At 43.7% G+C, this 16786-nt stretch overlaps 1 protein-coding gene across 1 annotated transcript in view; it reads left to right on the top strand.

Annotated features, from left to right (window-relative positions):
- Window positions 1-16786, top strand: part of PCSK2 (proprotein convertase subtilisin/kexin type 2) — a 220561-nt gene that overhangs the window by 138372 nt on the left and 65403 nt on the right. Inside the window, exon 6 of the mRNA XM_010972898.3 lies at window positions 16654-16730. Coding sequence (XP_010971200.2) covers window positions 16654-16730 — 77 coding nt within the window. The remainder of the gene's footprint in view (window positions 1-16653; window positions 16731-16786) is intronic.

Here is a 16786-nt window from a genome sequence, read left to right as displayed (position 1 = left end):
AGAAACACCAAGGGTGGTGCTTCAGCATCTTACTGACCAGGTCAGAGAGAATTCATGACCCACCCGGTACTCAGCTGTGTTAGAAAAATTTCTTCAGGATAGGAAAAAAAAAAAAAAAAGATTTGAGAGTAAAAGTGGCACATTCCAAAGCTATGGCTAGAAATCATTTACTCCACCAGGATAAGAACACATCACTTGTTAGCACATAAAATCACTCTAGTCAAGAAGCCAATTTTTTTTTAATTCTTTTTTATTTACAGAAAGTAAAAATTATTCTTTTTGGTGCACCATTCTGTGAATTTTGACAAGTGCATAAAATCATGCAACCATCACCACAATCAAGAGAGAGAACACCCTCATCACCCCCAAAAAAATCCCCTTATTCTTCCCCTTTATGGTCAATCCCACCACAGCCCCCATCCTCAGTCCCTGACAACTGTCCCTATTTTCTGTCCCTATAGTTTTGCCTTCTCTAGAGAATGTCATATACATGGAATCTTACCATTTAAAAAAAAAAAAAGTAAAAGTTTTTGGGTCTGGCTTTTTTCATGCATTTGTGATCTATCCATGTAGTTGTGTATACCAACGGTCATTCCTTTTTGCCGCTGCGTAGTATTCCTTCGTGTGGATGTACCACCATTTGTTTATCCATTTTCCACTTTGGGGGCATTTGGATGATTCCAGTTTGGGCAATTATAAATTATCGCCATATTCATTCACACACAGGTTTTTGTGTGAAATTGAGATGTCCTTTATCTTGGGATTGCTGTGTTACATGCTAATGCAATTCGTCTTTAATCTCTAGAAAATATAACTGTCCTCAGAGTGCAAGGAGCCTGGAAATAGTTCCGTTGCCCCTGAGGTGAGAAAGCCCTTCTACGGGAGTACTGTTTTCACACAGCATGGGTCTGGGGTGAAAGTCCATTCCGGCTGCATTTGGCTGGGATAAGGAACTCGGGGTGTGAACTCTGATGCCTTCAATCCAATGAGTTCAGAAAATCACTCGCCCATTATTGTTTTAGATCCTCAGTCAAGCTAAACCAAGACACTTCATCTCCTTTCTTTTTCCCATCAACTTTTGTATCTGAAAAGTTTTGTTAAGATTTTCACGCAAATGGGTACTGGGATTTTTAACTGAATTAAATAAATTTAAGTGGACATCTGATCATTTTTCCACTTGAAATTTTTTAAATACATGCAGTCCCCAAAGTTGAACGTTAAATGTGAATTTATGTGATTACATTCCCAGACAGCCAAAAAAAAAAACTAAATCATCATAAGTATACAATCCCTATTATATCTCAACTCTTAAACATATATTTTTGATGATTTGTCTTTAAAAAGATAAATATTTTAAAATGTTTTCCCACAGCAATTGAACACAGCTGAGCGAAAGCCTATAACTATTCAACTGAGGCTAAAGGCTTGCTATTTGCAGCAAACCTAATGATTTCTATCTTGCTTCAGTTGAATTAACTTTATGAGGCCTCTTTTTATCTCTAGTGCCAGCTTATTTTATTTTTCCATTTTCCACTTGTTTTTCTAAAATAATATGGGCAAAATGCAATTAAAATATGCAAATAATGCTGCTGACAACATCACAACAGCTAAATGTTGTATAAATAAAGTAGTGTGATGCTGGTGCATATAAAAAGAGGTCTGGGGATATCAATATTTAATGTACAAAAGTGCAAGTAATGAAAAGGTGACTATTTAAAGGTTCAGAAACCCTTGGGAGCATACTTGTGCTGTTCTGCCCAATTCCAGAAATAAACAATCTTATTTTAATAATTGTGTTAATGCACGGAAAATGAGCACAGGCCACCTGATTAGTCCCTTAACGTCAAATGGTACTGGAGTCAACAAAATAATTTAGACAGTTTTTGTATTCGTTCATTCGTTCCCTCAACGTGCACTGAGAGTCTGCTACGTGCACAGTGGCATCGAAAGACACAATCCCCATCCTTGAACCACCTGCAGTGAACTGGAGGGGATGGAAGAGTGAGGCAGGCATCATGGAGGGACATCTCCCAACAGCAGAGCGGCACGTGGGGAGGGGTCTCCCTAAATGAGGTTGTGTCTGGGCTGACTCGAGGGGGCCAGGTTTAGGGAGGAGAGGATGCCAGACAGATGAAGTGGCCTGGAGGACAGGCACCGATGGAGTGGCAAGCGGAGAGTGGAAAAGAGAACGCTGAGCGATGTGTTCACTCCTGGGGCTCCTGTAATGAATCACCACAAACTGGGAGGCTTAAAAACGACAGAAACTTGTTCTCTCGCAGTTCTGGAGGCTCGAAGTCCAAAATCAAGGTAGCAGCAGGGCTGGTCCTTCTGGAGACTCTGATTGAATCTGTTCCAGGCCTCTCTCCTAACTTCTCCCACAACCCTTGGCTTCTAGACCCGTCACTCCAATCTCTGCGTCTGTCTCTGCCTGGCATTCTCCTCCACGCGTGTCTCTGTGTCTCTCAGTCTCTTCACATGACCTTCTCATCAGGACACCAGTCGCTGGATTTAGGGACCACCCTAATCTAGCAAGACCTCATTTAACATGTTTACATCTGCAAAGACCCTATTTCCAAATAAAGTCACATTTACGTGGTGGGTGGGAAGGTGAGGTCTTCCACACCTGAGGTATGATTTCAACATACCTTTTGGGGAGACATGCTACAGCTCACAACAAGCTGAGTTCCGCAAACCACAGTCCACTCACCACATTTTTGCTTCTGTTGTTTGTAAATGTTTTGGGGGGACACAGTCATGTCCACCTTTTTACATGTCACAAAGGGTTGCTCTTCCATTTCAAAGGCAGAGGTGAGTCCTTGGGACAGAGACCTTATGCCCCACCAGGTGCAAAACATTTACATCTGGCCCTTCCAGAAAAAGGTTGGTGACCCCTGAACTAGAGAGAAACTGGTAGTAGGCTGACCATGCCCCGGGGCTGAAGAGGAGAGAGAACTAAACCCGGAAAACTGGGGGATGCAATCCGGTGTTGATAGGAAGTGTGCAAAATGGGGTGGAGAAGTAGCAAGGAGAAAGCAGAAGGGGTGAGGGGTTTATGGGCCCCGATGAGCTGTCCTGGAGATTCCAGGAAAGATAGGGGCAAACAGGCGTGGGGGGTGGAGAAGGAAATGGGGCTTTTGTGATTTCAAGAATCTCTGTCCTGGGTTATGGTGAAGGAAGATGCCAGATGGAATCGAAAGGAGAGTAATTGGAGTTGGGGGGAGAAGGCCGTGGAATGGGAAGGCGAGGGGGCCAGATGCGCGTTCTCGTGGTTCTTAGAAATGCCTGGAATGACCACAGTGGCAGGGGTGGCCAGGAACGCCAGGAGTCAAGGGCATGTCACCCCCAAAAGGTCTAGAACAGAGTATTTTCCTTCCTGAGGGACCAGTGCCCATAATTCAACGGCTGCAACCCCCGCGCACAAAGTGATTGTGTGATTAATGTGGACTCTGCTGCTCCATCTCCTTGTAGCAACTTAATAAGGTCTGTGCACGGCCTCCGAATGAAGGCTGTGATTACTTTTCCATAGTTGATGAATTATGAAGTTGGATTCTCACCGCAAATGCTGTCAAAGTTTTTTGGCTTCAAAACCAATTGAAATGATGAATAGCTGTGCAAGGGACCAGAAGTACATTGACTCTTCCTCCAGAACAGCTGGGGGGCAGCCCTTTCTGTGTCACCTTCCACATGAGCTGGGAGCATAAAGTCAGTCTCATTCAAAGGTGGGATTTAAAACCTTCTTCATGGAAGGGAACTGATCCACTTCGGGGTTTGTTTTTTTTTTTTTTTCGGCTATAAACACCAAGATATTTCCAGTGTGACCAGCCTCCCGTTTTGCTTATCTCTCAAGGTCATAACACTCTGTTTCCACCTCCTCCTTTTAACAAGGTTGTCCTAAAAGGAATCACCAAAGCAGAGATTCACTGTTCAAAGCAAAAAGATACAAGCGAGAAGACTGCTGACAAGCTTTTGAGTTTGATAATTACGGATTCGGAAGTGGGTAACAATGCAAAGCCTGAGTTCCCCGCCCCCATCTCTCTGCCATTTAATAGATCTTAGGTCTTAATGCTCCCCTTTGGTTCTAAGGGTGCTCAGTCTCGAAATTTTTTACTTTTTCACTTTTTATCATGGGAAAGGGCTGTAGATGCCACACACTGCAGAGGGAGGTGAATGAACCCGAGTCGGAAGGTCTCATTTCTGATATTAACCCAACCCCTTCTAGCAGAAAGCCGTGAGCCTTTATAGGACACAAGCTCGCTGAGCCTGGGTTTCCTTCTCTGTAAAACGGAGGTTACAACTCAATTCTCAAAGCTGTTGTGAGGCTCAGCTGCATTCAACTGGTGGCGAATTATTCACACACGTCATTTATACATAAAACGTCTGTATGTGTGTGTGAAATAGCACTAGACTTCTGTGTGACATAGTTACTATTCACATCGCTGTGCTTTTGACAGAAGGAACAATATTGTGTAAATGTGTTTAAGACAAAGTCTCCAGTAAATGATATTTGGACAGAACACCTCCTTCGAAGAGGTGACTCAGCTGTCAGTGAACTCATCTTTGCTATTTTTAGGGCTGGAAAAGGAGAGGCAGGTGGTGCTGAAGATGTGTAATCAGTCGCACGGGGGGGTACTCAAAGGTCATGGCCTTGACCTCAGCGGCCCTTCAAAGGCAAGCGGGACACTCATAGAGGAAGCAGAGGAGACTTGATCATCCCTGCAGCAATGTAAAGCCCCAGTCAAAGGAGAGGGAAACGCAAACTGACTTGTGCCTCGTCCCCTTGACAGCGCAAATTTAGACCCCGGCTGCTGCACTGTCTTCTGATTCCTTTTCCAGAACCGTGTTCGCGCTTGTCGTGCTGATTTACGAGATTGCTGTCGCCAGTCCTTGACAGCACATTCAGTCTGCCTGGAACTCTGAGAATCAGGCTTGAACTGACTTTGAGCCAGTCGCTCCTGACCCCTTCCATCTCCCACCCAGGGAAGGTCCGTAAGAGCAGCTACCATCTGCCCATCTGTTGGCTGGTCTACTTCTGTCCCAGGGCCTGGAGTGTTCCCCTGCGGTCACCCTGTGTGATCGCGCTCCTTACCCTCTTGTTAGGGTTAGGGTTAGGGAACTCATGACATCATCAAGGCTAAATTCGGCTGCCCTTCTTAATCCCGCATCTTTTCTTTTCCTTCCACCTGAAATTAGCCGTTGCTTCTGTGTCCCCCTCTCCCTGAACCGACGAAGTCTCCCAGCACTGCTGAGAGCTGCCTTTGCATAACGCGCTCAAGATCAGCTTTGTCGTTGTGGGGACACAGAGCGACCTCGCGGGAAAGGCTGTGGAGGAGCCAAACAGGGCCGGCCCAAAGCTGGGAGGACTGGAGTGTTCCAGGGCGCCCGCCTGAGTGAAGTCGGTCAGCAGCTTGGACTGCCTTCCAGCTGCATCTGTGCTCAGATTCAGACTGTGAGGCCAAGCAGTGACTGAGCACAGCATCTCAGCACCCTTGTGGCTACCTCTGTACACTCTCATTTTCACGACATCCAAATTAGATCTTGCTGTACTGTTCACTTTAGTTTGTCTGTAACATTTGTTAGAAATCAGGAAACGTATCATTTCCTTTCAGGAGTAGAGGCGGGATATAAAAACAGGCATGCATGGAAATATAAACACTTTTTTAATTCTTTAACTCCTACTGTTTGTTAAAGCAGCTTGGCATTTAGTTTGTCTGTAACTGGATGTATTTTTAAAGTTTTAACGGAAAATTTTTTAAGCAGCAGGAGGCAAAAATAATTCAAACTCTAATACTCATCAAAATTCATTTAACGGCAGGAGACCCTTCACTCTGAACTTTTCTTTCTTGCAGAATCAACCCCCCCCCCACCAAGAGCCCTCACCTGCCAGAAGCACAAAGAATCCAATATTGTGCATAATAGCCACTCATTTTATCTTGCTTTCTTTTGTTTTCTTCGGTTCATCAGACCTCCCCGTCAGACACAAAGGAATCCGTTGTGACAATTCTGTTCTCAGGACTGACTTTCTCTGTAGAAAGACCTTCAGTCTGGGAGATGCCCAGGAGTTCTTGATGCTTCCAAAATGCTACCTTTCAATCTCTCCTATTAGAGATTGAGTACTTTAGCTTTTTCCAATGTCCATTCTCTTCTGTTAAAGCAAATAAAATTGGGAAGGGCAACATACTGAACTTACCCATGCTAAAACGTGATGGATTACCAAATTCAATTTCTTTCTATTGTAGTTTAGGGAGAAGAGGGAGGAGGGAAGGTAGAAGATGATAGCAAAGAGACCATGGGTGTGTCAGGGGGAGTGAATGGACCAAAGGCAAATATGGCCCTAGGCACTCATTTTACAAGTAAAAGAATCAATGTGCACAAATGAATTCCCCATATCCCGCTGAAATGCAGGTTCAGATTCTGCCAGTCTGGGGTGCAGCCAGAAATCCTGCAATGCTAACAAGCTCTCCATTGACGTCAGTACTACTGGGCCGCACTTTACGAAGCAAAGGGGCCGGAACTTGAGCGATGAACAAAGGTGTCAGCTCAGTGGTTCTTGACTGACTACTCAGAATCACCTGAAGAGTTTTCTTACTTAAAAAAAAAAACTGAAAAAAAAATGATGGGGAGGGTATAGCTCAGTGGTAGAGTGCATGTCTAGCATGCACAAGGTCCTGGGTTCAATCCCCAGTACCTTCATCATAAAACCAAATAAATAAATAAACCTCATTACCTACCCCCTGAAAAAAAAAAAAAAACTGCTGATGTCCAAGCCCTGCCCCAGATCAGCAAATCAGAATCTAGGTGTTGCTCAATTATTCATAGTTCTAAAAGCCCCCCAGCTATTCTATTGTGCAGCCTGAGGTGAGGACCACTGTTAGCTGATAATGTCATTGGAACCTGGGGTGTCAGTGCATAGCTAACGTACTAGCCCATGAGGGCTAAAGGCAAGGTACCCCAACTTCCTCTCGAAGGGGAACCTGCCTGGCAAATAGCTGGTACTCAATGAAGATGTGTTCCATGAAAAAATAAATGATCAGCTGAAGGCATGAATGACTGAAGACCTTTGAAGGCCACTAGTCTACGGAATGTAAAGGATTGAATTCATAATGTTGAAATGACATGTGACAGGACTGAGATTTGAGGACAGAAAGGTTTTTTTCCATTATGCCTTCAAATCCCTAGAATAAGACACTCAATTCTCAGGCCACTGTTAAGGGTGACTCTGCTGATAACAGGAGAATTCAAAACCATAAATGTGACCATTGCTTTATTCTAGTGTTTCCCAAACATCCACCAGTCCTAATACAGTTTCACGATTTTTGCTATCGGTGCTGTAATTTACCTAGCATGTTTCCTTAAATTGACTCCCTTTTTTAACATAAATAGATGCATTTTAAAGGGAAACTATACATCGCTGTTTCAAATAGAAAAGCAACTACTATCCCTCGACAGAAATAGAAGTGCCTGTCAAAATAAATACAATGCCAGCAGCTCAAGCTGGATGTTGCTGCCTGCCAGTGCTTGCCCCTGTCAGATAAGAAGACGGATTAGCGAGAAATAGGAGGTATTGAAGACACGGACGCACTTAATGGAGACGTGTCGTCGGCATAATAAGAAGGATCGGAGGGGTGCTTTGAAAGGAGTCACAGTCAGGTTCTGCAAAGCCATGTGACTGAAGGCACCTCAGGGGACACCACTCCCAGCCAGCAATGATCCAGTTGTACCCACAAACCCTAGGGCCACCAAACGGTGTTGACAAGGCTCTGGGGGAAAAAAGAAAAAAAAGGAAAAAAGGAAGTATTTCCAGCTTTCCATTTCTGGGGAATCCCGTCATCAATGTTATTTGCCTCGCGTCTACTTCTAAGACGGACAACACAATCAACCGAGAAAAACAGGGCAGGTTGAAGCTTGCTGCTGGCAGCAGGGGGATTCGCTGTCTCTTTGGGGGCGCGTTTGCTGATTTAAGGCTTGGATAAGAAAATTCGCCAAGTAAAACCATGCCGTTCTGAAATGAATGCATCATACAAAGGAAGACAAGTGCTTCCCAGTTCTTTAATGAGGTGTGTCCCAGGGTACGGGGTAAATTTTTATCTCAGTTTATGTACTTGGACTTGGACAGAATGACCCAGTGACATTTTAGGGAATAAATTCACTAAATTATTCTTTTTTATTTGCCAGGTGTTTTTCTTTTAAACAATGCATGCAACATGTGATGGCTATGATTCTAAGGAAGGCAGAGAGACAAGACTGGAATTAGACTGCCGGGTCTAAGCCCCCGCTCTGCCCCCTTTTCAGCTGTTGACTTTGGGTGAATTAGTCAATCTCTCTGTGCCTCGGTCTCCTTGCTCATAGAATGAGAATGAGAATAAGAGGACTGCCACATAAGGCAGCCAAGGAGGAGCTCATGCCGAGAAAGCATCTAAAAGGGTCCCTTGCACAAAATAAGCACTCAGTATGTGTTACTTATTATTACGGCAAAAACACACAAAACAGAAGGTAATGCAATGAGATCTGTCTTCTTTCCACCCCAGACCCTATACCCCTCCCTAGACACAAAGCACTATAAAAAGGCTCTGTGTGGCTTTCCGGAAATACTCTATGCATTTACCATCGAGTCTAGCCTTCTATTCTATGCAGGTGGGAGCTCACCGTGCACTGTGCTCTACACATTGCCTTTTTCACTAAATATGTCTTGGGAAGAAATACTCACTGCAAGCGGCGTACCTCGTTCTTTGTCAGGACCACAGCTTTGCATCATCCAGCTACACCACCATGTATTTAAATCATCCCCTGTATGGGACACGAGCCATTTCCAGCCTTTCACTTTTACAATCATGCTGCCATGAATACATTTAAACACAAATCTTTCATATACATACGAGTATATATTTAAGATAGATTCTTACAGTGGGATCACATGATCAAAAAGTCGGAGCCTCTTTCATTCTGGATAGACATCGCCAAATTTCTCCTCAAAGAGATTGCACCAGTTTGCACGCCAGCCACCTGGGTACACAAGTGCCTCTGTCTCCTTATTTTCAGAGTACTATTTTCAATGCATAAAACAAAACACAGAGGATAACCAAGGAAAAGCAATTACATTGAAACAGTTATCAAAAGATTGAAAATACACATTTGTGAATATGTACTATTTAGCCTGCTTTATATGTGCGATACCAAAATAACAAAATCTAGTGGCAGGTAGGAGTGAGTAGAAAAGATATTTCAGCGTATCTGTGACAATTACAACGTTGTAGGAAAGTGCATACTGGGGACAAGCTCACAGGAACTGCTACTAATATTGTGACTTGTCTACATTCATAATTGAAGGAAATGCTAAATTTGAGTTGGCAGTTAGTGGGGGAAAAAAAAGATGCACATTTTTTTCCAGACGTGTTACGGACCCTGTCTTAGGGCCAGCTCTTGGAGATTGATTACAGTGAGTAACCCCAGGAATTCACGCTTTCAGGGCAGCTATTAAAACTCCCACATGGGCACTGGCTTCAATCTAGCCTAATACGGGCTGCTGTGGCCTTCTGAATAGTAAGACACGCCAAGAAGACGTGAGCAGGCAGAGAGAACTGTGAGGAAGCCACCCAGAGGGGCTGCCTTGACCGTGTCTTAGCAACAAGAGCAGCCCCACTTCTGCCTACAATACATCTGCTCTCCTAACCCAACATGGTTTGCGAGAACATTAAATAAGAGAACTTAAACTCCTTTGAAAACCTGAAAGGCACTCTATTAATTTAGGGCACTGTGTTAGCCATTAGGAGTTAATGTTATTAATTCCTCTTATGTTTAGTGCTTAGAACCTCCCTCAGGTCTGCTGCTAAGAGTGACATGAGGGCCATAGGGAGGAGCCGCGCCTTGGAAACGGAAAAGCACAGGAGTCCAGCACGGAGCTTGGGCGTGGTGATACTTGCCTGGCCTGGCTATGACATTCCTCTTATCCCGAGAGGGCTCCTGTGACTAGAGAAGTTGCTGGAATTTCCAGGAGCAAGAAAGAAATAATGGTAGGAAGTGTCAAATCCACACCCAGAGAACACCCTGTCACTGGGGAAAAAACAATACACGACTCTGGAAATCTTAGGAGTACAGAAGAAAGGTTTCAAGCAATTTTCTGACTATGTATCTTTTTTTTTTTTTTTTTTTTGAGTGCTCTTGAAATGTTAGATTTCATTAAGTTTTACAGCCGGACTTAATATAGACATAAATCCCTTTAATGTTGGTTTCAGTCAAAAGTGAGCTGAACATTGTCGTTAAACCAGGGCATGTGGGAGAATTATTTGAGGAAAATCAGAGCAGGACTAGTTGGGAAAACTCAGGCACGACCATATTAGAAGCAAGTGGGCCCAAAGCAAAGCTCTTTAGGCTCTCGTGGACAGGGCCGTTCTGCTGCCCGTTTTCCGTGCGGGTGAGCTTTGTTCTGGGGCAACGTGGCTGCAGTCTGAGGGTCTGCCTGGGGAAGCTAAGTTCTCTTCATTAGCTCACGAGCACAGGGCGACTTCAGCTAATGCTGCGACACAGCTCCTAGCTGGGTTATTTGGTTCAATGCCTTTAGGGAAAGTAGCAAGCTACAGTAAAGGAATGAATGTGATGTACTTTCTTGTTCTGAGTTCCTATAGCTGTGGAATTACATTGGCAACTAATCATAAATCATGCTGTACTCATAGTCACAAACCCACATAGTTTGAGATATTATTTAAGTCTGGTATTACTTGACGTCTCACAGGGGACATCTCGTCTCTCTGGTACAATGTCTCTGTGGTCTGAGCTTATACATGACTATAACTAGAGAGATTATTTCTTGCCATGGCTCATAGACAAGCTAGTACTTACATACATGCGTTTGTGTGAAATTGAAAAAAGTGCCCCCTACTGGTGGGTGAGTTGCAAAACAGCACCTCCCTCCAGGCAAACAAATTAGAAAATGTTCCCCCTCTGGGCAGACAAATGAGAAAAGGGTGGCTCCTCTGGGCTGACCAATTATTTTTTAAAGCCCCACCCCATGGCACACGGCTTGGCGAGTCCAGAACAGCCTCTAATTGCTCCCTGGGGTGTGCACCGGTATGAAGGCGTGACCAGCACAACTGTACGCGGCAGCCCTTACTGAAGATACCACTTGCCTAATTTTGTAGTCAGACCACAGAGTTTGCTCCTCGGTGCTCTAAAAAACTCAATCACGCCACAGACCTTATATTATATATTATTATATTATACTGGCCTATTATGAGAGCTTGGTATTGTCAGAATGCCCAAGCAGCACCACATTTAAAAATGAAAGATAGGTGAGCCCTTGTGTAGCAGACACTCTATGTACCCATCTCACCTGGGCAATTAGCTTCACGTGCTGGAGGGCTGTTGACTACAAACACCCGCCACTCTCTGCCAAGGTGATGCTCTGACCGTGGGTGGATGGGACACCTGTGGATGGAAAGTCAGAAGAACCTGAGGGTTGGTGCCCATGGAAGCAGCCTTCAACCCATGATGGGCACGGGGTGGTGGGGAAAATGCTGGGGCTGCCTTGCCATCCCAGGAGGATGCTGTCAACTGCCCAGCCCCAGTTTCTGCCAAAGTAAAACCTGATAACCCGCTTTTGATTGATGGGAGACCCAGAATAGGTAACTTCAAACTCTCAGCAACGTAGTGAGGGAAGCTACTTTATATCAGATTCCTTTTCAGCAACTACATCTCATCTAGAGGGAACGAGCCATGGACAGAGTGTCTCAGGGCAAGGGGGCTCCTGGGAAAGACAGGACTGGGAGAGATGCTGGAGCTTAAGCCTCAGGCTGTCGGAGGGCAGCCGGGGATGCCCTGGATGCCAGTCAAGGGTTGACAAACTCTTTCTAGAAATGGTAACAAATATTTTAAGATCTGTGGGCTTCTGCCACAACTACTTGTCTGCTGTTGGTGTGTGAAAGCAGCCGTAGGCAATCTGTAACCATACAGACATGACTGTGTTCCAATAAAACTTTATTTACAAAAACAGGTGGTGGGCCGGATTTGGCCCATGGGCCATACTCTGTGACCCTTGCCATAGATGATCAAAGAAATGGAAGGACCCAAAAGGAGAAGTAAGAGGAGAGAGAACGTCTGTGGTGGGTTTGCCAGCTTACAGTATTTCCCTCATTTTACCCTCGGAGCAGCCAAGCAGTTACCCTTTTATCATCTGCATTTTAAAGATGAGGAAAACCTCAGTTTCTAGAAAACACAGAAATTGCCAAGACCAAACAGCCTGGGTTCCAAACCAGGTCAATCTGACTTGAATGCTTCTCTTCCTTCCCCTGCTCCAAGCTGTCGCCTGCAGACACATCTGTCTTGCGCAACCCAGCAAGGAAAGTCCACTGGTCCCAGAGGCAGGACGCTCCAGATTTGGGGGTAAGAGTGGCAGGACCAGAGCTGGGTTCAGTCTCAAGGGTATCAGAAGCTTCCCTGAGAAGGTTAAAGCGACGGGCATGGTCACCGCTGGGTCCACCACCAGCTTTCACGGTGAGACCACCCCTGCATCTGACGTGTACCATTCGTGGCTGCACAAAGGCAACGCCTCAGATATAACAGAGTCAGAAGATTTGGTGAAAATAAGCAAGTCCGTTGTCCTTACTTAGCTTCGCGTGCAGGCAGCCCATCTGATGGGAAGGTGAACAGTGCAAACAAGGGCCAAACCTGTAATTATGAAAATTCTTTGCTAAGAGCTCATCTGGCTTTGCTTTCTGGCTATGCATTCAAGTATTCAGAAATTAAGCCTTAGAAATATTAACTACTAGAGGAATTTTTCCCCTGCACTCAACTTTTGAAGAGAAGATGAGCCATGATCAGAAGTTTCTTCCAGAAATAACTTCCAGGGACGCCCTGAGGTCAGTTTAGATGCAATCCGATCTTACTTTCTCCACGACAGTACAATGATAATTCAAGTTCTTAATAATGACTCTGAATCATCCTGATCCTGAATCATCGATGATTAAATTATGTTCACTAAACAGCTAGTATTTTCTAAAAGAAGAAAACGAACCAATGCATTTTAGGAAGAGGTTATAGAATTCAAACCAAAACAAGCCTCTGGCGTAGCCTAGAATGACCAGAGCATTAAATTTACAGAGATTCCACTTACTCCCAAATGTCCATGTTAATGGATATTTTAGAAGATTCCAGAATAATCCAAGTCCAGTTTAATTTATTCCTGTACACAATTTCTTTTATGGATGACAATATTGTAATCTAAATCAATAAGTGATTTCGTTTGTGCTATAAAAGTATAAACAGAACCCTCGTAAACAAATTGCACACTCTTCTTTCTTGTTTTAACTATTTGATTTTTTAGGCAGAAAACATACAGCCAAACAAGAATAACTGTTTGCCTTCCTTAACACTCCATGTAGACTGTTACACAAGGAATTAAGCATTAGCCATCAAATTAATTGTAAAAACAACACAATAGAACTCCTAAGTCCTCATCCATTTCAACTTTCAGAGTTGAATCTGACCACAGACAACACATGACCTATCTTCTTGTTAGAAAAGTGGTCTCAGAGCTCCGTGGATTCTCAGCTACAAGTTCTGCTGTCAGAACTCTTCAGGTCCTCCCTCTCGCCCCCACCCACTTCATGGCAAGTCATTTTCTCCAGAACCAGGAATTAGAGATAAAAGAACTCAACCCAGACCACAGGTGATAATTGTGAGCAAGAAAGGTGAGCCATGGTGGAAAGTTCGTGAAATGGGTCAGTTGCTCAAGCAGCAAACACAAAGGTGCAGAAAATTCTGATTTTATTCTTCTCTAGTGGAATTTGATTTCTATTTGCCAGCCTGCGCTGATGGGAGAAATACAGCCTTGGCCAGTTCAGGCTTTGCCCCCATCCTCCTGTCTCCAGAATTGCCCTCAAGCTTCAAAGGGCTAGCACAGAATTAAGAGGGAATCAGCCTCCTACAGCTTTGGGGGGAATGTAATTTGGTGCAGCCACTATGGAAAACAGTATGGAGATTCCTTAAAAAACTAAAAATAGACTTACCACATGACCCAGAAATCCCACTCCCGAGTATATATCTGGAGAAAACTCTAATTCAAAAAGATATGTGCACCCCAGTGTTCATAGCAGCACTATTTACAATAGCCAAGACATGGAAACAACCTAAGTGTCCCTCAGCAAATGACTAGATAAAGAAGCTGTGGTATATTTATACAATAGAATACTATTCAGCCACTTTAAAAAAATGGAATAATATCATTTGCAGCAACATGGATGGACCTAGAGATCATACTAAATGAAATAAGTCAGACAAAGACAAATATCATATGATATTGCTTACATGTGGAATCTAAAAAATGATACAAATGAACTTATTTACAAATCAGAAACAGACTCACAGACATAGAAAACAACTTTATGGTTACCAAAGAGGAAAGGTTCAGGAGGAGGGATAAATTATAAGTTTGGGATTAGCAGGTGCAAACTACTATACATAAAATAGATAAACAATAAGGTCTTACTGTACAGCACAGGGAACTAATTCCAATAGCTTCTAATAACCTATAATGAAAAAGAATATGCATATATATGTATAACTGATTCACTATGCTGTATACCAGAAATCTACACAACACTGTAAATCATATGTACTTCAACAAAAATTATTTTAAAAATACTATCCCTCTAAAGAACTGCTATCTAAATAGCTCAAGAAAGTCAAGAAAAAAATATATCAAGTTAGCGAAGTTCCCCCAGAGACAGGGATTGTAAAACCGGATAAAGAATTAAACTTTTCCAGATGAATGAAAGTAGTTTGGGATCTAAATGAAGGAGGAGCAGGACTGGGTACTTGCCAATAATTTTGGCCCAGTGGAGACAGGAAGACATCCTCTCTACAGACCAGGTGCTGAAGGAAGACCTAGATTCTAGAACACAAGAGGACTATGATCAGTGCCCAAGGCACAATGACTGGTCCGAATTTTGAATAGAGGAAGGGGGAAATGAGGAACTGTTTTTCAGTGGATTTGAAGTTTCCATTACACAAATAATTTGTTCTAGAGCTCTGCTGTGCAACAGTCAACAACGTGCTATTACACAGTGTAAAATATGTTAAAATGACAGAGCTCATATTAAACCTTCATGTTAAAAATTCTTACCAAAAAAAAAAAAAAAAGAACATGGACACAAAAGAACACAAGGGAATTTTTGGAGGTGATGGATATGTGTAGTACCTTGGTCGTGGTGATGGCATCGTGAGTGTGTGCATAGGCCCAAACTCATCAAGGTGTAGACAGTAAAAGTGTGGAGTTTTTTGTGTATCAATATAGCTAGAAAGCTTTAAATTTTTAAAAATGTAAATGAATTTCAAGGTAACTTCTGCCCCAAGCACGTTTATTTAAATCAATTAATATTACAATTCTGATCATCACAACTGCTGATAGCTAGTGGTTCTTTGCCATCCAACAAAGGGAAACACAAACTCACAGAATTAGTCAGTTTGCCCTTAAGATAGTATGTCACTGATACATAAGGTTTACAAACTAAAGTGGTTTACCTCATAAAAGAGCACAATTCCTGAAAATATCTCAGGACCCGTGGAATTGAGAAATGCTTGAACTGGAATCTGCGTCTCACCTGATGTCTCCCAGCCAAGTGTATGCTGTGGACCAGGAAACCATCTGGGATCTTGGTTGCAGACCTCAAAAGCGAAGGAGAGGAGATGGGATGAGGAGAGTGGAGCTTCACAGAGCTCAACGTCCCTGGGCAAACAGAGGAGGTGGGGAATGAAGAGATTAGCCACCAAATAGTAGGGGGGTCATCACCCTTCATGGGGCAAAATAAAAGGCAGACCAACTGAAGACCTTAATGGAAAAAAAATTAAAACATGAAATCACTTAAAGACAATTTAAGTGAATATGTAATTGATTTCTGTGGGGAAGGACTGTGGGGAAAAAGGAGGTGTTGGACTGCATAGAATTTAAACGTCTCATTGTACCCTATATTAAGAGGACTCCTAGTTTGCAATTGTATATTTATTTGTTTGATTGACATCTGTGCCCCCAACTAGGCTGTAAGTTTAATAAGAACAGAAATGTCACCATTGTATTCCCATGCTTAGAAAAGTCTCTGGCATATATTAGACTTAATGATGTTTGTTGAGTGAATAACTGAGATTGGTGTTATGGCCAGTGTTAGGGGCTTGGGGAAGGGTTTAACAGACATAAATGTAAAAGTGACAAGTCTCTGTCAGCCGGGAGCAGGGATCTGGGAGTGAGCCTTCTGCATAAAGCAAGAAAAGAGTCTGCCTCATTTGTGACATGAGAGCTAGAACGTTCCAGCCATCAGTCCAAGGAAGCTTAACATGAGTCCTGGGTTCTGGGTGAACCCCACTTCCCCACTTGGAGTAACTCAACTTAAAATGGAAACAGTCCTAGGGAGTGCAGGACTCAAATTTGCCAGTCCTCTGGGGGCCTGGAACAGGATGGGATGAGGAAGTCTGGGAAGGAGGTAACAGGAGGAGAGAGCACTCCAGGGACCCACTTCTGCTCTGTCACCATTTGCACGGGCTGGTCCGGAGAGGATACGAGCGCAGCCCTGCACAGGGTGATCGTCGGCCTGAGACAGTCGTGTGTCGGGGCATCCTCTCAGCCTGTGCCTCTGGCTTTCTGGACCTAACCTCATGCCTTGTGTTTTTCAGAACGCAGAAGCAAGCTACGATTTCAGCAGCAACGACCCCTACCCTTACCCTCGCTACACAGATGACTGGTTTAACAGGTAAACTGGGCCTCCTGGGGTGTCTTTGACTTCAGGTTTGGGGTTTTATTTCTGCC

Source organism: Camelus bactrianus, chromosome 19 (genome assembly GCF_048773025.1).
Source record: "Camelus bactrianus isolate YW-2024 breed Bactrian camel chromosome 19, ASM4877302v1, whole genome shotgun sequence".
In the NCBI taxonomy this organism is placed as follows: domain Eukaryota; kingdom Metazoa; phylum Chordata; class Mammalia; order Artiodactyla; family Camelidae; genus Camelus; species Camelus bactrianus.
This window is presented reverse-complemented; position numbering and strand designations above follow the sequence as displayed.